This window comes from Cydia amplana, chromosome 2, assembly GCF_948474715.1.
Source record: "Cydia amplana chromosome 2, ilCydAmpl1.1, whole genome shotgun sequence".
Taxonomy (NCBI): Eukaryota; Metazoa; Arthropoda; class Insecta; order Lepidoptera; family Tortricidae; genus Cydia; species Cydia amplana.
Genome location: NC_086070.1, coordinates 4,164,059 through 4,190,001, shown reverse-complemented (window position 1 = coordinate 4,190,001; position 25,943 = coordinate 4,164,059). Strand labels below are relative to the sequence as shown.

General features: G+C 39.6%; 1 protein-coding gene across 15 annotated transcripts in view; it reads left to right on the top strand.

The window, feature by feature from the left end:
* LOC134661654 (protein tramtrack, beta isoform) overlaps positions 1-25,943 on the top strand; it is a 506,900-nt gene that overhangs the window by 301,498 nt on the left and 179,459 nt on the right. Inside the window, exon 5 of one of the 15 annotated variants that reach the window (XM_063518004.1) lies at positions 9,596-9,858. The exons of 13 other annotated variants lie outside the window; for them this stretch is intronic. In XM_063518004.1, coding sequence (XP_063374074.1) covers positions 9,596-9,843 — 248 coding nt within the window. In that variant the 3' untranslated portion in view covers positions 9,844-9,858. Of the gene's footprint in view, positions 1-2,812; positions 3,062-9,595; positions 9,859-25,943 lie in introns of those variants that run through there. One more of the 15 variants, XM_063518138.1, reaches the window with a different exon arrangement.

The window sequence follows — 25,943 nt, the reverse complement described above, 5'->3', positions numbered from 1 at the left end:
TTTTAAGCTTAGAAATAATTTAAAAGTCGAGAAATTTCCTGTCTTGAGTGGGACTTAAACCCACGACCACTGGGCTCTTACGGTAGATGTCACTAAGAGCCTCCTAGGTCTCGTATATGGTGTAAATATTCTCTGAATTGGGTACGGGATTGGTAACTCAGATGGCAGAACACGGTACTAGTGATTTAGTTCCACTCAAGACAGTGAATTATTCCACTTTTAATTTATTTCTAAGCTATATCGCATCATTCGCAGACGTTTCTGGTTAATAAAAAATTAACAAAGGCATTTTGTTTCTTGATATTAAGTTATATCCTAATCATGAATGTCAAAGGTAACAGTTTCTAAAACGTATAAGAACGTGGTTCACCTATTTCTGTTTCAGTAATATTTGCCAAAACAATAAGAGGAAAGCGCACAGCTATCATCAATGGCTACCCATTTTATATCAATGCAGAGAACACTAGAACCATATCCTGGAGATGCACGCAGACCCATGTGTGTGGAAGCCATTTCCTTGCCACGAAAGAGGGAAAGATATTGCGAAGCAACTTTGACCATAACCACAACGCACATCATTTTGTTATACGCAACGGCGTTTATATTAAAATTTAAATCAGTACCTATTTTATGTTTAATCATCCTGGAGAATCTTGCTGGTCATATTCAGGATATTGATTAAAGACCGTCTCATCTTTTTGCTCTGATGTATTCATAATTTCTCCCCTATGTATTTAGACATTCGTTATGAACCTAAGTGACACTAAGACGTGACTGCTGATAAAAGGCATACGAGATGCCTGATTGACGACAAACCTGAAGTCAGAAAGGCCGATTGTTGCATTGGTTTTAGCTTAAGCTTTCGTCAGCTGTCTTCGTAACCAAGACCTGTTATGGTAGCTAGATGCACGCCTTGTTACTTGACTTCCAGTGTTAAATTTCTAAATCATCTGTTCTAGCTCTATGGGCGAGGAATTCCAGAGGCAAGGAGGTACTAGTATTACGTGACTACTGTTTCTGCTTTAACTACCGTCGCACGAGCACAGTACACTGGAGGTGCACCTTCGGCCGCACGTGCAAGGCGCGCGTCATCACCACAGTGTGCTCCGAAATTGTGAAGACGCGTTTAGATCACGATCACCCGCCGCCTTCGTTCCAAATACGAAATGGCCTGTATATTAAGGTGTGAAGTGATCATTAAGGATAATAATTACCTATCTGACGTTGGGCTACCGAGAATAATGCGTGCCTTTAAAATTTTAATGAGGACGCTTTAAGTTTACTGACAGAATAGTGTTTAAAATATAGGTACCTATAAGCAGATAGACATACGGTCGCCTACAGTTCATGTTCATAGTTCTTTGTTGCATAGTAACATTTTGTGTGAGAATTGCGTGTTCATAGTTCTTTGTTGCATAGTAACATTTTGTGTGTGACTTATATAATGAAAATGTCAGTTATGCTCATATCATCTACTTTTTCTCGAAATAAAAAAATAAAAAATATGTATAAATATATATGTATATGCGAATCATGTCACTCAACTCGAATAAAAATGTAGCTACTTTGACAAAGTTTTCCGGTACTTACTAAATACAGCAGTAAACATAGCGCACGTTATGAATTGTTATTATTTTTGATATTTCAGTGATCTGGAGCAGAACACACAAGGGGACGGAGTTGGTAGTAATCAACGGGTATTCCTTTGGCCCCAACAGTATCAGGAAGAACACAATCTCTTGGAAATGTACTCTTCACCACAAGTGTAAGAGCCATTTCCTGTCTACGCCGGACAGAGTCATATTGCGTGCTGATCTCAACCACACTCATGATCCTCCTCGGTTTGTTATACGGAATGGGGTTTATGTTAAACTGTGAAACCGCCTGATTTTGTGATTTCTTAGGTGACTAGCATATCACAACACAAGAGATCGCGCGGCTAAGTTAAACGTTTATGATAACATTGTATATCCGCCTCTATGTATAAATGTTGTTAAATAAGAGTATTATAAAGACTTTTTTAATAAATTAAAGGTTCTTGACAAAACCTCTATTTTTATATCTGTCGGAGGCAGATCGTAAATCGGCCATATCGAGATATTCCTAGGCAGATCTGCCTAGCGACCACCAACCATATCGTGTAAACCTTAAGGGGTGATATTCCTAGGCAGATCATGAAACGCCGGCATTTCATGATCTGCCTAGCGCGACCGCCAGCCATATCGTGCAAACCTCAAGGCTCAAAAGGAACGTAAACTTGTATTAAAAGGTACGATCTGGCAACACTGGACTCGGACGCAGCGCCATATAGAATGCAGCGCCACCAGTGGCAAAAAATGCAATTATTTTAAGATGCGATCGGTATGAATGAAGCTAGGAATTCGACGACGACGAATTGCTCCCATCGATCTGCCGAATGTTTTATAAGATACATCGTGATATGCCTGAGTTAATTTTAGTCATATCATGAAATGGCGGCGTTTCATGATATGCTTAGGAATATCTCGTCAATTATTTTACGATGCGCCCGGTATGAAGCTAGGAATATCAACGAATACATTGGTCTGACCGATCTGCCGCCTCTTTTATAAGGCAGATCGTGATACGCCTGAGTTAATCTTAGTCAGATCATGAAATGGCGGCGTTTCATGATAAGCCTAGGAATATCTCGATATGCCCGATTTTACGATCTGCCGCCGACATATCTATCTGCATTTAATTATCATTACACCCATCGAAAGAAACCTGAAGTAATTATTTATATGCATTTATCCACAATTTACTACATCACACAATCGTTTCCCGTTCACAGTAATCTGGACGGTGAACGCCCGAGGGAAAGAGATGGTGATAGTGAACGGGTTTCCGTACTGCAAAAACACGGTGAGAAAGAAGACGATATCATGGAAGTGCACGTCGTCTTCGCACAACCGCTGCAAGAGCCACCTCCTCGCCACTCACAAGAAGAAGATCCTGAAGGCCACTTTGGAACATAACCACGGGGCTCCGAAGTTCTATGTGACGGATAACGGGGTTTTTAGAAGACTCTGATTTAATTTAATTTAAACTGCCGTGAGCCGTGAGTTACCTATTTAAACCTTAAACAGATTTTACGGCTTAAGAGGCCGGTATCGATTTTAGTCGCAAAAATGTAAAATTGATAGATTTAGTCGATGAAATTATGCACCTTTTGTTACGTAATAGAAATAACCAGTACTGGTATCTATTAGCACGTCTTCTTATCTTGCATTTGTACAGAAAATTAGTAATGATTTTTTTTCTGATGGACGTTTAGGTAAACGCGCGTAAAGCACTGATTTAGTCGATCATATTTGTAAATTTCGTAAAGTTTGGACTGCTAAAAATGGTAATTTTGTATTACACATATCCTGTACTCCAACTTGAATAGACTACATTTTTGTTATATGATATTGAACAAGAGTAAATGAAAGTTAGACGAAATCAATTTTCACCAGAAATTACTTCAAAACAAGTGAAAATTTTTCGTGAAAATCGACTTAATTTCAACGTAATTTTGATACTTAAACAATCTACAACATTTCCTGAAACTGTTCTTATACATCATTTTTTATAATTTATAACTATATTTTTTTGATGAATTTTTAAAAACTGCCCCTTCTCGTCATATATTGCCGGTGACGCACGCTCGGGACCTTATTATTAAAAGGCAAGATGAGAAGACGTGTTAATAAAAACCAATACTTGTTATTTAGATATTACGTAACAAAAGGAGTACAATTTCAACGACTAAATCTATCAATTTTACATTTTGGCTCTAAAATCGTTAACGGAGCCTTAACTCACGTATAACCCACTTACTCCAAAATAAACACGTAAAAATACGTAATATACATATTACCTTAAGTTAGCTTTATTAAGTCCTCAGCAACTCCAGAGCCTAGGCTCTGACATAATAAAATATGACGAAAATGTTAGTAGATTCTAGAGTCTACTTAGTACTTCGCACCATTTTTGGCCTCTTATCTTGTTAGACCATTTTGTTTCTGTTATATATATCGGTGAAGGATGGTCCTGATGGCGGGTGGGCGCGTGGGGGTAGTACCTAGATGTATTACTTCACAGCCAAAATAGTAGGTATGCTACCAACGCATGAAATAAACATTCAGACTCGTTATCCATACTAGTGCCTACTATATTTTAGTACTAAATAATCAAAACGACCAATCACTATTCCAAAATGATTTGAATCCAAATAAAAAGATCACATGAAACCGTTCAAATCTTTATTTTACAAAAGTAAGCTTCTAATGGCACATAAGAAATCAAAATAACACTTGGAATAAAACACTTAGCTAAACGGTTAAAGAACGTGAGAATCTATAAGCTTTCAGCATAATCCTTCAGGTGTAAGCCTTCAGGAACGTAGCGAATTAGGCACGAGGTATGGCTAACGATAACGTCCGATCTCTAGCGCGGTCCGATCAAGAAGAAGGAAGCCAGTTCCAGCGGCGGAGCCAACCGCTCCCGCCTCCAATTCAAGTTGGTAAACCTGCCTGACCAGTCTACCAACATAACGACAAAAATGTCTGCTCGTGCCTATGTTCACTCAAGATACTCCTCTTGACGTTCCAAAGCCTTCTACCTGTCATTTTAGTTCATCAATACGCCAATAGATGGTGGCGTTATTCACTACGCAACTTTATTATTTCGTTACAAGCAAATAATACGTAGCCAAACATTGCTAATCGACTTTTACAGGCGTCTAACTATGAACTGTAATGCTGCAATACGTCTTTCTGGTGTCTCGCTCCGACATATATGTTATGTTTTAACAGCACGTAATATGAATGGTACAATAAATAAGTTTAATTACGTGACATGGTCTCGTTGCAACTAGGCATTAATTTATTTAGTATTATATTAAAATAATTATATTTATAATTACTGTTATACCTTTAAGGCATTTTTACGTATAAAAATGAAATATAAATAAATCATTTTACCTATTATCTTTAAAGTTCGAGTTTCAGTATCAACGTTTACCATCTGTAAACTGAAATAGATGTCATATATGAAAGAAAAAGTGACCAAGGCCACCAGTGTCCGGGGCTGGAATCGAACCAGCGTCCTCTGTATTTGCTGAAGATGCCTAAACCACTGAGTCACCCGAGCTACTGTGGCATGGGTCGAATTTTCTTTAATATATGCAATCTCTTAAGGACTCACGGCGCTACCTGGGATAGAGTCTGTGCGGAAAGAGAAGAGTCGTGGAATGTATTCATCTTCATCATTGGCCACAGCATCTTTGCAGATGATATTTGCAGCTACTAAAGAGGTATTTTGAGGAAGTAGTCAAAGGAGGTAGGAAATGTATTGGGCCCTGTACATTCAACAACTCTTCTCTTTATTACAGACTCTATACTAATGTCATCTGAGAGAATTCGTTTCACTTGTAGGTACAGTTTCTATTGTATGTTTTAGTGGTTTGGACGTTTAACGCACGAGGCAATGAGATGGCCCTGATTAACGGATACTCGTACTGCAGGAACACAACGAGAGAAAAGAACATATCGTGGAAGTGTACGAATTCTTACAGCAAGTGCAAGAGTCGTTTCCTCGCTACTCAAGAGAGGAAAATACTCAGGGCATCGTTGGAACATAACCATGAAGCTCCGAATTTTGTTATAAGGGACGGGATATATAAAAAACTTAAAAGGGGCCTAGTCCATAGTCACCCTGTCTACGAAGCTGGAGGTCCTGGGTTCGGATACTGAAAAGGGAATTTTTGTGTGTTTGTCATAGTTACGGTTTCTGGTTTATTAGGTACTTAAGTATATACACTTTCTTAAATTTCGAGTTTCTTTATCAACCAATACCATCTGAGAGAATCAATTTCACTCGTTGTACAAATTTTACAATGCTTGTTTTTTTTAGTAATTTGGGCGTTGAACACACGAGGCAATGACATGGTGCTGATAAACGGATACTCGTACTGCAGGAACACAGTGAGACATAAGAACATATCGTGGAAGTGTACTAACTACAAGTTTAAGTGCAAGAGTCATTTCCTCGCCTCTCATGACAGGAAAATACTTAAAGCGTCATTGGAACATAACCACGAAGCTCCGGATTTTGTTATAACGAACGGGATTTATTCTAGACTTTGATTTTTTTTTTACACAAAAGGTACATGCTCACAAACAAAATTTATGATAGCGTCAAACTTTAACCAGTTTGTTGGCGAATGAAGCGCTCACTTAACTATCAGCATGCATGCAGGTGCATGCATGCTGATATTTGTATGTGTTACTGTGTACTAGCTCATGTAAGCTCGATTTTTTTAAAAGTTTATTTAGAACACAAACAGTCGTAATAAGCATATTACATAATATTGTACACAATGTACAGAAATAAAGACAAAGAACAAATAGACCTGGAGTTTCATTTGTACGAGGGGCGTTCAAAATATTCTCGGTATTGATATCTTACGACCTCTTCTAAAATTTCTTTCGTTACTGGCCGCTGAGGTTTGTTCATTGACATTAAAAAAAAGTATAATTCGAACCGAGATAGTCTTTTGTTTTTCTGCAATTGCTGAACAAACATGAACATCATGTGCGAATTGACAATGTTAACTAAATTAGAACATCGATGCGTGATAAAATTCTTGACAAAACAGGGTAAAAATCAAAAAACCATAAAAGAGGAAATGGATTGTGTTTACCGTGAGTCTGCTCCTTCTTTATCTACCATTCAAAAGTGGTCAAGCGAGTTTAAACGCGGAAGGGAGAGTATTGAAGATGACCCTAGACCTGGCCGGCCTGTAGTAGCTACTTCACAAGAAAATATTGATAAAGTGGAAAAACTTATATTGGAAGATGGTCGAGTGAAGGTAAAATCTATAGCACAAGTAACCAATCTCTCTATTGGTACCGTACATGATATTATACATGACCATCTTAATATGTCAAAAGTAAGTGCAAGATGGGTTCCGCGAATGCTGACTCGGCTTCAAAAAGACATGCGTGTAGCTTGTTGTTCCGATTTTATTGACCTGTGCGGTGAAAATCCTGATGAGGTGCTGCAAAGAATAGTTACTGGAGATGAAACCTGGGTTCATCATTATGACCCAGAGAGTAAACAAGAGTCCATGCAGTGGCACATTAAGGGTTCAGCTCATCCCAAGAAGTTCAAGGTCATCCCTTCAGCTGGCAAGGTCATGGCCACGATATTTTGGGATTGTGAAGGAGTATTACTAATCGATTATAAAGAAAAAGGTGTAAATATCACAGGACAGTACTACGCTAACATTCTACGTCAATTAAAGGATGTATTTAAAGAAAAGAGGCGAGGAAAGTTAACCAAAGGTATTATGCTTCTGCATGACAACGCCCCCGTCCATACTGCTCATATTGCCAAGGCAGCTATTGTTGAATGTGGGTTTAAAACTGTTACTCACCCACCGTATAGTCCGGACTTAGCCCCCAGCGACTTCTTTTTGCTCCCCAATCTTAAAAAGGATCTGCGTGGAAATAAATTTTCTGACGATGAAGCATTGAAGGCGGCAGTGGAGGAGCATTTTTACACGAAAGATAAAAAATATTTTTACGAGGGATTAAAAAAAATAATTGATCGATCTTTTAAGTGTATGAACATAGGGGGGGAGTATATTGAAAAATAAAAATATCAAACTTTTCGTACTTGTTTGTTTTCATTCTCATACCGAGAATATTTTGAACACCCCTCGTAGGTTAACAACGTTAACAAGGTAAGATAGGTTAAAATAAACAACTATAGTAGATAAAAACATATTACTATTATAAGTATTTTTATCGTTTATTTCGATTTTTTACTGATTGTACCTACTTACTGTAAAATAATCATGAGTAAATTTGATGACTATGATCGATCCGAATTGAAATGTTACTTATTTTTTCAGTGACGTGGACCAAGAACACTCGAGGTCGTCAGCTGCTCCTAGTGAACGGGTTCACGTTCTACATGAAGAAGCAGCACAAGGCGACCACTTTGTGGACATGTACATACAGCGGGAAGTGCAAGGCTAAGCTTACTGTGACGCATTTGCAGGAAATCATTGGTGGCGTGTTGGAGCATCATCATCCACCACCGAATTATGTTATACGTGGTGGAGTGTATATTAAACTTTAGATTAGGAGATTCCAAACCCATTATCTATACAATAATTTGGTTTTATCTGTGTTTGATCAAAACAGTTCAGCATTGACTTTGTGTAGTTGTATTCGAGTATAATAGTATAAATACATGCAATGATAGATTTTCCTCAAAGAGTCTTTGACCAGGATCTAATTTATTATATTATACTGGGTCAACCAAATCTTGTCAGTAAATAGTAACAAAAAAACTATACTCATCCTTTTCTTTTGGGTTCTAGAACTAGTGTTAGACAAAGATAGTATGATTATCTCTGTCTATGTTTGAAATCAAACAGACCTTTGACACACTATATTAAATATGTCGTATAATATTTTCAGAATCGAATTTGAATATATGTCATTGATTTGACTCAAGTAATCTAGCGATTACTGTTACGAGTATGCAGGTTCACGGTACGGCAGTAGATGAAAAAGGTTCATAGATTAATTTAATCACCTCACTACGGAATAAGATAACATTATTTTAATTTTATAAATAAATAATTGTAAAATTCACGTGGATACTGAAGTTTTAATAAGTGACCTGAGAAAAGAAGTCTTGTAAAACACTGTTTTAGATCACATTTACTTAAAGAATAATCTTACCTTGCTATGATCCTTTTCACAGTAATATTCTCAAAGAACTCATCCGGCAACCTAGTCATGGTGATCGACGAGCACACACTCTACTTCCATAGAGAAAACAAGAAAACTTTAGAGTGGAGATGTCCCAAACGGCCGTGCAAGGTCCGCGCAACGACAAACAAAAGCCAGGACCAAGTGAAATTGACGCATGGGCACAATCACCCGCCAACGAAATTCGTTATAGATGATGGTGTTTATAGAAAAGTGAAGAAATCATTTTGTTAGAAACTTAGAGACCGTCTAAGCAAACTCTGCAAAGACAAAGTGCCAACTGCCAACAATGAGAAACATCATATTTTAATGGACGTTGTCACATTATTAAAAAAAAAATGTTGACTGACTGTCTGGTTTCTTATTCAGTAGAACAGCGGTCGGCAACCTTTTAGCAGCCAAGGGCCACATAGTAGTTAACGAAGTTGACGCGGGTTGCACTTTGTTAATATGCATGACTTTAACAGACATTGTCGTTTGTCAATATAACATACAAAATAGCCGGGGAGGCTCGCGGGCCGCAGGTTGCCGACCGCTGCAGTAGAACATTAAGTCGCTTTCGTGACCACCTAATCAATACGCTAATTCTTTGAAGTAGGAAGAATTTGTGTCTAATCCTGGCGTTCATTTTACTAAAGGTATTATTAGTCCACGAATTGCCTCAAATCGTATATTTTTCTATTCAGTGCACTAATAATATTAGTTAAAAATTACCATTCCAGAAATGGGCCCTCAGGCCTTCAGCTATTGGCGCCTAAGTAATATAACAGGTATTATTAACAAGAACTTGATGTTATTTGCAGAAGTTATCTACGCGAAAAACATGTTTGGCAACAGAGTGATGATAATGGACGGCTATACGCTCCTGCTGCATAAGAAACTTAAAAAAACCCTGGGCTGGCGATGTGCACAAAGGCCGTGTAAAGTTAGAGCTGTTACTTTTAACGATAATACTGAGATCAAGATAGCCAATGAGCATGAACATGAGCCGCAAAAGTTTGCCATAGTAGACGGCATTTATAAGAGGGCGAAAAAAAATGAGTTGTATTAGACATTGGAAGCTAAAGAATGTAGCTCATCTTAAGAGTACACGAACTCGCCGCCAAAAATACAACTCCCATATAATCAAAGTTAGGTACGCTCAAATTTCATGTTATATCCGAATGTATTAAAAAGAAAGCGCAACTTCCATTGTATAACGGCGGCTAGATTCTAATTATGAAGGACCACTGACAATCCGCTATTTTCACCGTTTTGCCCTACTTACAATAAAAAATATATAAAGAACAATAAAATATTTCCATTTAAACCCACTCTTCTTTCATTCCTTGACTGCTTTAAGATCACGCCAACAGTGTAAACATTCGGCGATACCAATCGGTCATGGACCATGACCAGGCGGAGTATATTATTGTACCATGACTCATGGTATAATAATATACTCCGCCTGGTACTCTCTTCCGAGATTCGCGAATGACCTAACTGTCACAGGCCTACGTCATCATGCTGTTTACAGGTTCTCGAATTTTAAAATGTGGGAGAATTTTAACCAACGGTGAAAATTATTTTAACGGCATTAATTTTAAGTTATTCATGTAGAAACATAGTAAAATAAAACAAATCTATACTGCCCTTTTCACTCCTACTCTTACAGTTCCGAATAGAAGAGCCAACCATTTTCGTAACAAAACATTAATTACCAAGCTTACGACGTGAAAAGTTTGGAAAACACTGCGACTGCTGACACTGAGCGAGAAGGAAATAACAATTAACACGCGTTCGACAAGGATGACGGTCAGGGATAATATGGCGGATGGTCAAATGTGACAGCGTCCTGTGTTGCCAGTAGTGTAAACAGAATTACCCGAACGTCTGAAATTTCTTTCGTGAATCGAAAGGTATTGCTAACGAATAATTAAAAATGTCGTGTTATTGTAAAATTTAAGATAAAATACATATAAATGAAAATTATAAAGAAATATTTTAACTTATTAACCATAGATATCGTCGCCCCCATGGAAAACTCACGTATCTGCTACGTATTTTTACAAAATTGACTTTTTGATATAAATCTGCACCAAATAGGAGAATACACCTCACAAATTTTCATAGATCTAACATTCATGGTTCCAGAGTTACATTTGTACAAATCTGAATGTTTATATGTTTGCACCCATGGTAAACTTACAACTTGTAGTTAAGGTATTTTTCCGTGTACGATTATATGGATCATGAAAGATTTTGTCCCATAGTAAACTTACTAATCGGGCAAATTCGCATATTCACTGTGTCAAATATTATACATATATGAAGCAAGTAGCCTATAGCAAATAAACGAATCTAGTTGTTTCGTTACTTTGCTATGGTGGTGAATGGTGATTATTACCCAGCAACATGACTGGCCTGCAGTATATTTGCGAATGTGGTATATTCGTCAGTTTGCTATGGCGAAGATATAATAAAAAACCTATAGCAAAACTGCGAATTTGAAATATTCGCTAATTTGTATGGTGGCGATTATTACCTAGTAACATGAGTAGCCTACATCAAATTTGCGAATCTGGCTAATTCGTTAATTTGTTATGGTGGCAAGTGGGTGGCAAGTGTGTTTGTGTTCGTAATGTTATCCAAAGTAAATACGCGAATCAGGCATTTTCGCAAGTTTATGGTAGTAATTTATAATTTAGTAATGAAATCACATTTCACATTTTTGCGAATATACCTGCATCGCATTTTAGTTAAGGTAAAAAATTTAGAATAATCGTTATAATATAATAAGTTTTGTAAGCAATGTAATTTGTTAAATACAGTGTTCAGAAAAAGGCACTATTCCAGCATGTATAGAGACATATCGGAAAATTTTCAGATCATATAAATTAAAATTTCATGTGCCAAAAAAAGATCTTTGCAAAAAGTGCGTGTCATATAGAAATGGAGAATGTGAAGAGGGTGATTATCTTCAGCACCTAAAAGGAAGAGATGACGCTTTTTTGCGTCGAGACGCTGACAGACAAGCAGCAGTGAATGACGTGAAAACTTTGGCATTCAACTTTTATTTAGAAGCAGTTCTCCAAACACCTAAAGGGGCAGCTCGGCCCTTTTTGTATTTTCGGAAGTTAGCTGTCTATAACTTAACTTTTTATAAGTTTGATGATCAAGATGTTGACTGTTATACGTGGGATGAAACTAAAGGGAAGCGGGGTAGTGTCGAAGTCGCAACCTGCGTATATAAATATATTTTGGACAAAGAAGGTATCACACATGTCAGAATGATATCAGATAATTGCGGTGGGGAGCAGAAAAATTACCACTTCTGTTGCATGCTTCTGCACCTCGTTTCGACACATGAAACGATTGAAATAGTAGATCACTCTTTGAATCCGGCCACAGCCACATGGAGTGTGATTCAGTTCACTCTAAAAGTGAACAAAAGGCTAAAAACGTACCAGTATATACACCAGATGGATGGGCTCAAATAATGAGATTGGCTAGAACGAATCCCCGTCCATTTAATGTAAACGTCTTGGTTCATGATGAGTTTTTAGACTTTAACAGTAATGAGGTGCAATTTGCAAAGGATACCAATTCTAAACAACAGAAAAAGAAGAAGAGAACTAAAAATAATGAAAGCATTGAGAATGGATCACAGGACGAAACAGGACAAAAAGTTATGTTTAATTTCTATGATGCAGTATGGATTCAATATCGTAAAGAAAGTCCCAAATCAATTTTCATTAAAAGTGATTATGGTGACAAACACTTTACAGAGTTAAAATTAAAAGCAAAAAGGGGAAAAAGTGCCACATTATTACCTATTCCTGCTTATGATAAAGGAATGCCTATTTCAAAAGCAAAAAAAGGTGATCTCATGAAACTATGCCGTGATAATCAAATACCTAAATACTATCACTCATATTTTGCAAACCTTCCAGTTTCTGTAGATCGTTTGCCGGAACCCGATCAGGAAGAAGATTAGTTTTTTTTAATGAAATGAACACTTGTTTCATACTTCTTTTGTTTATTAAATACTTACACTACATTTTATAATGTTTTTTATTGGCCTAACTGTCAGGCCTATTCAAACGTGCAGTCGTGCACTGACATCAAACCGATACCTATTAGAAAATATCAATGAGAGCGAGACCCCCGTGAGAATGCATGACAGCTAACTGTTATGATTCCAATATCATTTTTATATCAGTTTTATGTCAGACAGAGTACGTTCGAATTGGCCTATGTAATAAGTGATAGCAAATTTTAAATAGAAAAAGTTCATAATTTTACTAAAAGTGTCATAAAATACTGCTTTTGTATTCTGTGAATTCTGTGATACAATCGCATATGATATATTATAAGATATTACTAGGATCAAAAGTAAATACCTACTCATTCGGAACTTTACAGCTAAATATAGAGGAATAAAAACGTATTCACAACTTCACATGCACCATAAGAAACTTACGAAAATAACATTTCCGTAACTTTACATTTGTTCAAAATGTTTGGAATGTATTTTTTACTTACGAAAGTGGCATTTTCATCAGTTTACCACGGTGTATAAGTTGACCTTTTTTTACTGTCTATGGAGTTACAAAGTTGCGAAAATGCGTTTACTTCTGATTACAATAGCGTAATGTATATCTCACAAATGGATCATATAATGCATACATTTTGGAACCCTTATATATTTAAAATACCAGTTCAACCGCAACATTGACTAGTTAAAATCCTTCCCCTCAAAAATGTGTTTTTTGCAGATAGGTGAGTTTTCCATGGGGGCGACGATATAAATGTACCCATGTAACATGTTATGTTGAAATAAAGTGGCAATGTTATTGTGACGTAGGCCTGTGACACTCTGGGAAGAGAAGACCATGTTTTATTAGACCATGCCAATCGGTATATCTTTTTTCAGTGGCAGTGGTTCGCAACAAGCGCGGCAACGAGCTCCTCATGGCAGAAGGCTACAGTTTTTACCGTCACAAACGTTCCAGCCGGGGCCTAACGGACTTCTGGTACTGTACCTATGCGTCCTCGTGCAAAGGCATGGTGAACACCACCAAAGACGGACAAGTTCTTAGGATGAGGCTGGAACACAACCATGCGCCACCAAAATGTGTAATTATAGATGGCATTTTACACAAAATGAAATAATGTTTTGTATTTTTAACCAAAATATAGTCAATTATGGTTCTGAACATGTTTTTGTGTTTAACCGCGCCAACACATGAGCACGAGAAATATTGATGGAAATGTCACATCAATATCTGTGCTTAAATAAAACGTCCAAGGCATTTTAATCGGATGATTCCAAAATTTGATGTGCTTTAATTTTTATGGTACGTATTTTTTCTAGTGACCCACGTCAGAAACAGCAGAGGTAAAGAGTTGTTGGTTTTGAGTGGCTTCACTTTCTACTGCCGCAAGGTTTCCACCCAGGGAACGAGGTATTGGTACTGCACGCGGGGAACCTCATGCAATACCAGGGTCAACGAATCCAAGGAAGGCGGCATTTTAAGGAAAAAGTTGGATCACACTCACCAGCCACCGCGATTCGTCATTCGGGATGGTGTTTGTTTTAAGATCTGAGATATTGATACAATCGTGACTTATTTTATTATGTGAAAAATAAAACACATAGGTACTTTTTTTATTGATATCTTTTTTGTTTAACCGCACCAACAAATAAGGACACGAAAGGTGCACTGAGAGTAGTATATCAATATAATTTGCACGTGGTCGCTTCGCTTATGGCAGTAAAATTATTAAAAATTTGATGTGCTTTAATTCTTGTAGTACTCATTCTTTTTTTCTAGTCACTCACGTGCGGAACAGCAGAGGCAAAGAGTTGTTGGTTTTGAATGGCTATACTTTCTACTGCCGCAAGGTATCTATCAAGGGAACCAGGTACTGGTACTGCGCGCGTGGACAACGCACGTGTAACGCCAAAATCAACGAATCCAAGGATGGCACCATTTTAAGGCAGAAGTTGGTTCACAATCACCCGCCACCGCGATTCGTCATTCGGAATGGTCTTTGTCATAGGATCTGATATTTTTAATATTTTTATACAATATTGTTTTTTTAAATTCTGTTATAAAGGACCATAGCTTTGTTCAGTTTTGCAAACTATTGGTTAAGCACGAAATTAACAGAAAAAAAATTATAAACTACAAACAATTGAATTAAATACAGGAAGTGTTTCCGGTAAATAATTGGTCTCGAATGATCCATGATTAGTTTGACAGCTATTTTAAATATGTGATTTTACGTTAATAGTTATGTAAAAAAATATATATATAATATACGATTTACTTTTTTAATTTTTTTTGTGAAAAATTTCGCACCTTTTGTATACGTTGTCCGACGTCTCTTATTCTGATAATTCCTCTTTCATACTCCTATCTTTCATTTTCTTTACTCTCATTATGAGAAATAATATATATATTATTTCTACATTATTACATTAAATTCAGTACTAAGCCTGTTTAAATGTTTTAATTTACTATATATATGTTAATACCATTCTACAGTTCTATGGATTCGCAATGTACAAGACAAGGCATTGCTCATCTACAACGGCTTCTCCTTCTACCTGGACAAGCACAACAGCCGAGGGTTTCGGGACGCTTGGCGCTGCACTAATGGAAGCTGCAGATCACGGATCAGCGCCACTAAACATAAACAGATCATTCGGGTTTATATCGATCACAAGCATGGAGCACCCAATTTTGTAGTACGGAATGGCGTTTTTATTAAAATATAATGACAACAGTGAATAAAACAACGACATGTTTTTGAAACGAAAGGAAGAATTAAGTGTTATCATGCAGTTTATTCCAGTGTCACAAATTTATTACACCAAAATACTCTTTAGAATGTTTGTTCGCCCTCCTAGCCTAGTCGTTAGTGATCCCGCCTACGAAGCAGAAAGTTCCGGGTTCAAATCCTGGTAAGGGAATTTATTTGTGTTTTTAGCGCGGATGTTTGATAAAGATAGCATGTTATTTTTCATCTAAACGAACTCAACCATTTGTGTATGTTAAATTCACTGTAGAAACGTACCCTCGTCACCAAACCTGTTTGTTAGTAAGTAGTTTGGATTCTATTAAGTCAAGTTCGCATTCCAAGATACACGTGAATATTAGATGTCTGCCTCCATCAAGATTATCAAGAGGAATAGCGCTATAGATAGAGATCGTCACGGTCGTATTCCCATTTGTCTCCGCCCCAGGTGATTACTGCCATACATGAAGCGAAGAGAAAGGGAAGAATTGATATGAATGCACCTATTCTCATCTGTGCCCGGGACAAATAGGAATACACCATCGTCACGTGTATGCTAGAGCACACCTAGTAGGTACGGAGCTTATCATTATTATCCTTTATTTTGCAGTTCAATGGCTTATCAATACGCGAAACAAGGAAATCCTTATCTACAACGGCTATTCCTTTTACCTGGATTCACACAACAGCAAAGGGACCCGGAATATGTGGCGTTGCAGGATCCCCAGTTGCAAGTCGAGAATCAGCGCCACCAAAGAAAGGCAGATCATTCGGACTTCTGAAGAACATCAACATGTGGCACAGAAGTTTATTGTTCGAGATGGCATTTTTATTAAAATATAATATATTATACAGTTTTTGTGAACCAAAGATTTTTTTTGACCAAAAATATTTACCGAATTATAGTTACACAGGTTGGGTTCTTAAATAAATTTAAATAGTGTATTAATTATAAACTGAAAAGAACACAAATCAAAATATATGATAAAATAATTTGATTTGTTCCCAAAGTTGTGTAGTGTATTAATATTTTGAACAGTATGATGAATGAATGAATGTATCCTAAACATTGGGTGTTTTCTTAAACTTAACTCAAAGTAGCCTGGTCGGAGCTTGATATTCCTAATGATTTCAAAAAAGAAGCAAAAGATGGTCAAAGCTGCGCCTCCTGTAGGTTCTCAGATAAAAATTTACTTAAAGGGGACAGTCCATTTCCAACCGCAGCTGCACTACTGTTCATTTTATTATGGAAATTGACAGTAACAGCTACGCGTTCAGTACCAGTAGTGCAGCTGCGGTCAGAAATGGAATGTTACCCTAAATGTTAAATGCAATGTTAACAAATTGCAGCAGTCTTGACTGCTGGTAACTTTTATTTAATTCTCTGCCATCCCGCAGCTCTATGGCTTCACAATACACGAGGAAAGGGCATTCTCGTTTACAACGGCTACTCCTTCTACCTGGACACACACAGCAGCAAGGGCATGCTGGACGCCTGGCGGTGCAAAACACCCAGCTGCAGGTCGCGCCTCAGTGCAACGAAACGGCAGGAGATCGTACGTGTCAACGTCGACCACAAGCATCGACCACCGAAGTTTGTAGTGAGAAATGGTGTTTATATTAAAGTATAAAACGGACTTACAGCTTCTAGAACTACTACAGGTGATGGTATTACTAAAAGAAATTCAAAACTAGCTTAAATGTAAAATAGGCCCTTGAGGCATTGTACCAAGGATGCTGGCGACATTTCCTCGCTGTAGCGCAATGGTGATACGTTGTGCGAGGTAGCCGCCAGCATCTTGTTTGTAAATAAAGGAAAGTCCTACAGGTGATGTACTTAATAATATTTATAAGTAAAGAATTACATCTACTGTAAATAAAGTTTACAATTCAACACAATCTATTAATTGAAAATCCTTTGACATCCACTCGTCCCCAGAGTTTTAGACATTTAGTAGATACAAGGCATCCAGATGATCCAATTGTAACCCAGATGTCGCATGAAATAAGATCGCATTGTCCTAATTCATTGTAGCTATGTCTCTGCGCAACAAAACCAACCAAACCGACACAAGGATAAGATTATCTTAATTATTAATTTCAATTTAAAGGTGATAGGTACGTTCGCAGTACGGTACGGTCATGGCATTAAGGATGACTCACGCTAGACCGGGCCGTGTCCGGGCCGGAGCTTACTTTTCTAAAACAGATGACAGTTGATCACGTGATGCTTTCCATAGAGAACGAAGCTCCGGAAGCTCCGGCCCGGACACGGCCGCGTCTAACGTGAGGCATCCTCTATGATACAATATCTGGGCGAAAACATAAAAACTCAAAAATGCGCGTTCTCCCAGAGATAAGACCTAGCTCGATTTTTCGCCTCTGAAAATCCCCGTATAGGAAATTTCATCGAAATCGTTAGAGCCGTTTCTGAGATCCCTGAAATATATAAATATACAAGAATTGCTCTTTTAAAGGTATAAGATTGTAATGGGACCTTAAGTTGTTACAAGCTCTTAACTTGATTCGGACGATTTACAATATATCTTCAAACGCAAAGATTTTGCAATTCATCATGCTTCAATATCGTGTCATTGCAGCTCGATTTGTTAAAAATCAGAGGGGCAACACATTGCTCATCTACAACGGCTTCTCTTTCTATCTCCACAAGTACAACAGCAGTAAAGGCAGATTCAACGTGTTCTGCTGCACCAGTACGTGCAAGGCCAGAATCTCCACCACCAGGGAAGGGGAACTGGTCAAGATTTTTGACAGCCATAAACATGATAAGCCGCATTTTATTATTAATAAGGGCATTTATTATAAAATGTAGGTGAATTACACTGGAATTATATAGGTTCGTGAGTTGGCAGAAATATTCTAATAATATTATGAAATGTAAAAGCTTTGAAAATTGTGATAAATGTTGGATACAATAAAGGTTATACAATAGTTAATTAACAGGGAGAGAGAATAATGTTATTATAATAGAACTTCACTTAAGGTATATAAGTTCGTTTAATTTACTAATTATATAGGTTCGTGAGTTGGCAGAAATATTCTAATAATATATTATGAAATTTCAAGTGTTCCAACTTCTTGAAAAATTATATGATTAAAGGGAACGATGTTTTTTTTTTTAATTTCTTTGACACCCATGAGTTAGAAAGTATGTACATATTCAGGTAAGATATTCTTATCACCTATTGATTACGAACTAAGCATACAATTACATACAGTCAGCTTCAGGGAAAAGGTTCCCTCTGCATATAAGTTTGTATGCAAAGGTGCTAAGCAAATAGTATTACTGACTGTACATAATTGCTGCTTGGAAATATAAACTGGTTTCCTAGTTGGTACCTTCTTTTATGACCTGAACAACCTGATGAGACTAGGGCTTCTCACTGTATGGGAAATGATGAGAGGAGTATATATTTGGGCAACTGGAGAAGTTAAGCGGCAATTACGTCGTTCACTTAAAGCGGTCGCCGAATTCATTTTAAACTACTTAGGCCAACAAACGTCGTCTTCACATTAGTCTGTCCGCCTACTACGGCGACCGCATGACTCTTGAATGGATTCGTTCAACGGACGTCGTCTTTACACTAGTCTGTCCGCCTAATGCGGTGGCCGAATGCGGTGGCCGAATGCGGCGGCTGAATTACAAAGTCATCCATCAGATCTCTGAGAGCTGTCGCGATGTCAAAGCTTGTGCTTAGGAAAGCTAGTTTATTACGTCACCTTATAAGCGTTGGCAGCTGTCGATCGCCGAATGCGACCGACTAACGTGTTCTTTTCAATTTTGCGGTCGCCGCATGCAGCATGCGGCGAACGACGAAGTGTAACTGCCGCTTTATACTAGGTATTCAGTTTTAAAATATGATTATTATTTATTACGCTTCATGATTCCGTAATACCCGTACACTTCTCAATCCTCTCTTGGCATAAGGAACGCTCTTCAGAAATACATGTCTGTAATAAATCCCTCACTAAGCAGTTTGTATATTTTCCTTTTTCAGTTATTTTCGCCATGAACAGTCGCGGCTTTGAGGTACTGATATACAATGGATACGCCTTCTACATCCACAGACCTAGCAGCAGGGGTGAACGTACGCACTGGTGTTGCACTAAAAGGGGATGCACCGCGAGAATAACCACCGAACATAGTCAGATTATAAAAATTAATAATGACCATGAACATTTACCGCATCCATTTGTAATACGTAAAGGGCTTTATTTAAGACTATAATCTTGAAGAAATATTTGTTTTATTTGTACTTCCTACATTTTGAAACTTGACTTTTACGTAAGGCTTTAAGAACCTTTTGAAAGTGTAAAGTTTGGTCTACAACTAGATGACTCCATCAATTAAAGCCAAAGGTCTCGACTTCTTCAGCCAGCCTGTACCACCTTAATCTTGTTCTGATAACAATATGAAGAGCTTATGTCACATTAATTATTCTTTTATGGGCAATAATTATGTTATGTTTTTTTAGTTTTCTGGGTGTGCAATAATCGCGGCAATGAAATACTTATCTGCGATAACTACGCGTTTTATGTCAATAAGACGTACAAAACGACTATTTCGTGGTGCTGTACCATCCGCTCCTGCAAGGCGAAGATCGGCTCAACCAAAGACAAGAAGATATACAGGGTGGCGGTGGATCATAACCATCCACCGCCAAAGTTTATTATAAAAGATGGAATGTATATAAAAATTTAGACACTGTTCATTAATCTTATAAAAGTATCAAATTGAGATCATTTGTAAAGTGGTAAGGGTTCCTCAAAGGCTTAATCATATTATAATTTATTAATAATCGAATGACCATGGTGTAAGTACTTAAAGAATGTATGAATGGCACTGGTGTCGAGGATTTTATTTATTAATTCATGGACTGTAGAAATGTTGACTATAATTTTATTAACTCACATTTATAGACGGGTCTAACGCGAAATGTATTGAATTACCTTTATTTACCGAGGTTTCGACATAGGTTTCACTGGTCATGGTCGCGGCGTTAGACCCGTCTATAAATGTGAGTTAATATGTGTTCAAAACGCGAAGGTTTTAAATATTATATAATTTTATTATTCTATCAAAATATTATATAATTATAATTATATTAAAAACTTACATAAAAGACAATAAAGGTGCTTAAGATTGTACAACAATCGACTTAAACCACTTATCTGTAAATAATTACGTATGTATTTTATTAATTTAAATACCTATATAAAAATATATTTTTACATTTCAATCGCGATGATTTATGGTTCAATAAACTATTTTAAAACACATTTCAGTGTATTATTAAGTTAAAACGGCGGCCTAGCCAATATGTCAGTCGTAGTTTGACAAACGCCAAATGAAAATTAACAATGTATCGTTATGGTATGATGTACGAAAAGTTACGTGACTATTTCCATGCGTTCTATTTAATTATCCTCAAGTTGGCTAGTCTCCATGGACCATTTTCATAATTCGTGAATGGGCATTTCCACCGCAGCACGTAAGTATAGAATCTCGATATCAGGGGCCCGTTTCTCAAAAGCTTGTAACTTGTAATACAAGCCCCTGCTCATCCCTTTCTCGATTTTTCTTATTCCTGCTCGATGGGAAGTGGATACTACGGCCTATGGACTGTTGCTATACTCTAAATGCTACACAAGCGCGTTGACCCTTTTCTTACTTAAGATATACAAAGGTTTACAGTATTGACACGTGACGACGACGAATGCAGGTCACACTTAATTTAATTTACTAACTTCCTAATTGACTTCCAGTATCTTGGGTCCTTAACGAACGTGGCAACGAAATTCTATTCGTCAACGGCTGCAAATTCTACATCCACAAGGCGAACAGTAAAGGCGCGTCTAACTGCTGGGTCTGCACGGTCCGGAACTGCAAGGCGAGAATCTGGGCAACCACGGATAAGGAGATATACCGCGTTCTCGGCCACCATACTCATCCGCCGAAATTTATTTTACGTAACGGGGAATTTATTAAAATATAATATTACAGTACATAAACATGGTATTGGATTTATAACAAAGTTAGTACAATGTTGCATAGTCCTTAACTGCAAAGGGATAATAATGGTGCTCACGTATACTTAGAGAGATTAATCGCGTTCTGAGCACTCTACTCAATCGCCGAAATTCCCTTGCAAAGGTAAAAATTAACAAAACGGTCAACACAATATTACAGCAAACGGTAAAAAACGTATGAAACAATGATTACGAGGAGTCAAAGACGTGCAGCGGAGTCAACCAACAACGCACGCCCACCACCCCCGCCCGCCTCGTCCAGTTCCTCGTCCGCATCGTCGTCAGGCGACGAGTTTGCAACGGCGCCTGACACAGACGGGTCCAGTGACGAGAGCGGGCCGCCGCCGCCGCCGCCACGACCACCTGCGCGACGAGGGCGGCCACCGCTGCCGGCACGCTTGGGGCCTGCGGGACATCCTGCCCCGCCCACGGCTCCCGCTGCCGGTGGTATAGTGCGACGCATGCGATGGACTCGAGAAATGAACGAGAATGTCATGCGCGCCTATTATGGGGCTACAGAGGGGGGAACACAGCTATCCGCCTATCGTTCAAGAATACTGCCTCTGTTTCAGGCTCTTGAACCTACCATCACCGTGTCGGAGCAGCGATTATCGGATCAGGTGCGCGTCATTCAGAGGCTAAAGCGCCTGGATGACGCGACACTTGATCGGCTTCGCCAGGAGGCTCTCTCTGCTCGCGCGGACTCCACCTCGGTGCGAGATCTGCCCGCCATGTCGCCGGATCCGGTGCCCGCACCCGACCTGGCACCGGGGGCGCCACGGGTTGATTTTTGCACCGATGAGGGGGATTTCGCGAGTCAGAATGTGAGTACAATTGCTAATGAGCAACTGAGGAGGACTTTGGAAGAGGCGATTACGCAGTATCGTGCCACAACCAACTCTAGGCCCCGATTACCACGTCTGCCTATGAATAGACGCAATCTAGCGCTAATGGGAGCCCTAAACGCTTTACTAGAGCCACATTTACGGACTAGTAAAGATTTAGATGATACGCACTCAATCATGTACTGCGGAGCCATCGCGGCGTGCCGTGTTGCTCGAGTCAAGTTTCCGGACGCTGAACGTGCACCTAGGACCGTCGGAGGTGTCCCTGCATGGCAAGCGCGGATTGAGCGACGTATCAGCTCGTTTAGGACTCTCATCGCAAAGCTGATCTGCTTCAGGGGGGGCAACAATCGCCCCCGAGTAATGCGCTTTGTGAACCAGGCGTTCGTGGGGACGGATATCAGGCCCCGCGACTACATGGCCAATGTCACAGAGCGCATCGACTTTCTAAAGCAGAAAGTCTATGCATGGGCAAACCGTATTCGCCGCTACAGAGAGCGTGTGGATCGATTCCAGCAGAATCACCGTTTTCAAAGTGACCAAAGGAAGGTATACCGAAAGTGGGAGGAAACCAACCTTCGTGCGTCCGACACGCAGCCACCGGATGCTACTGCCATGACTGACTTCTGGCGTAGCATCTGGTCGGTGCCTGTCGGACACACCGAGGGGGGTTGGATGAGTGTTGTCGAGCGTGAGTGCGAATCCATCGAATCCATGGGGGCAGTCACCATCAGCCCCGATGACGTGAGTTGTGCCATCCGCACGGCCCAGAACTGGAAAAGTCCTGGGCCGGATGGATTGCACAACTTCTGGCTAAAGTGGTTCCGATGCTCGCACTCGCGCTTGGCAGCACAATTTCAACAAGCCCTCGAGCTTGGTTCTCTCCCACCTTCCTTAACAACTGGTGTCACCTTCCTGCTCTATAAGTCCGGTAGTACCACGGAAGCGAAGAACTACAGACCCATCACATGCTTGCCTACACTATACAAGCTCCTTACATCCATTTTGAGAGCAAAAATCAACGCGCACATTGTCGCAAACAATATTCTGGCTTCCGCTCAAAATGGATGTAGGGTTGGGTCCCGTGGTACTAAAGAGCTCCTCCTCATAGACATGACCATCTGCCAACAAGTCCGGCGGAACAGGGGTGCCCTCTCAGCCGCTTGGATTGACTATAAGAAGGCCTATGATTCGGTGCCTCATTCATGGCTGGGGAGGGTCTTAGAGCTTTATAAAGTTGATGCAGCTTTGAGAGCCTTCCTAAGCGCGTGTATGAGGCAGTGGACCACAGTCCTTCGTCAACCAGGAGGCGGAGATGACCGCCCTGGCCCGCAGGATTTTATAAGGATTGAGCGAGGAATCTTTCAGGGCGACAGTCTGAGTCCCCTGTGGTTCTGCCTAGCTTTGAATCCCCTCAGCACCCTGCTGAAGGATTTGGGACTAGGTTGCCGGCTCCGGAGTGGGGGTGAAGTCATTTCTCACCTTCTGTACATGGATGACCTCAAATTATTTGCACCAAATAGCCGAGACTTGTTGGAGCTACTGAAAACCACCGACGTCTTCAGTAGTGCCATCAACATGGAGTTTGGTGTCGATAAATGTGCGGTTATGCATGTACAGCGGGGGAGGGTTGTAAATTCAACAAATTTACAACCTTCTGAGACAATGTCTTTCAGATCTATCTCTGAGTCAGAAACCTATAAATACCTTGGTATGTCACAGTCGTTGGGTATTGAGGACGAGGGTATTAGACGGTCGGTGAAGGAGCGCTTTTTCAGTCGGCTCACAAAAGTCCTTAACAGTCTTTTGTCAGGAGGCAACAAAGTGCGCGCCTTCAACGCCTGGGTAATGCCCCTGCTCACATACTCCTTTGGCATACTAAGGTGGACTCAGACCGAGCTGGATGCCCTGGATCGGAGGGTCCGATCACTGCTCACCGCGCATCGCATGCTACACCCGCGCTCGTCAGTTATGAGATTGTACATCCCACGGAAATGTGGAGGCCGAGGCTTCCTAAACGCCAAGGATCTCCACAACCGCGAGGTGTACAATCTCAGGAATTATTTCCTTAACAACGACTGTGGGATGCATCGTGATGTGGTGGCAGTAGACAGGAACCTCACGCCGCTCTCCTTGGCAAACGAGAACTGGCGCAAACCTGTGGTACTAAGTACTGCGGATCGCAAGGCGGCATGGGAGAGTAAGGTGCTACACGGGCGGTTCTACAAGGCCCTCACGGGACCCGATGTGGACCTGCTCGCGTCGGTGAACTGGTTACGATTCGGGGACCTCTTCGGAGAAACCGAGGGTTTTGCCTGTGCAATTGCGGATGAAGTAATGATGACGAACAACTATCGGAAATATATCCTGAAGGACGGTACGGTCGACATTTGTCGGGCATGCCGTCGTCCCGGAGAGTCACTCAGGCATATCATCTCCGGTTGTTCTCATCTTGCTAACGGCGAGTACTTGCACAGACATAATCTCGTAGCCAGGATTATACACCAGCAGCTTGCTCTTCTATACGGCCTTGTGGACCGCGAAGTACCGTACTACAAGTATTCACCTGCGCCAGTTCTCGAGAATGGTCGTGCCACGCTCTATTGGGATCGATCTGTCATCACTGACAGGACTATTGTAGCCAATAAGCCTGACATTGTGATAATAGATCGATCGCAACGCCGGGCCGTGCTCGTTGACATCACCATCCCCCATGATGAGAATCTCGTGAAAGCCGAGAAGGACAAGTCCAGCAAGTACCTAGACTTGGCTCACGAGATAACCGCCATGTGGGATGTTGATTCGACGATCATTGTCCCGATAGTCGTTTCAGTGAACGGTCTAATAGCGAAGAGTCTCGACCAACATCTTGAGAGACTCTCGCTAGGTGGTTGGATCAAGGGTCAGATGCAGAAGGCGGTGATCTTGGACACGGCGCGGATAGTCCGCCGGTTCCTCTCTCTGCAGCCCTGACCACCGGCAGCTTGGGCCTTGCCCCGCTGCTGGCGGCACCCTACGTTAGGTTTTTTATAATATGTTTATAAGTATTTTGTATTGTTTTTGTAAGTGTTTTTGTATTTTATTTTTATATCCATATTATAAAATAACCTAACTTAAGACCAAAAATAAATAGAGAAATTAATTCATGCATCAGTCCAATGAAACAAAAGGTGGGGTCGTTATTGACAGCTAATGCGTTGTGACTATTTCAACCATAATTCAACACTGTTTACTAGCTATCCGTAACTGCAAAAGCTGCTAGTGTACTGTATAGTAAGTATATGTCATAGGTTATTTTTTATAAACTTCTTTGAGTATGTAATTTGTCATAGATACCTTTTTAATTTATAAGATGTAAAACTTTTTTACACACACTTTTCTATAAGAAAAAGAAATTGTTATATTATGCAATAAATACTTTGTTTGGATTATGTTTTTATGTTGTTTTCGTTTGTGATTTGGTGAACAA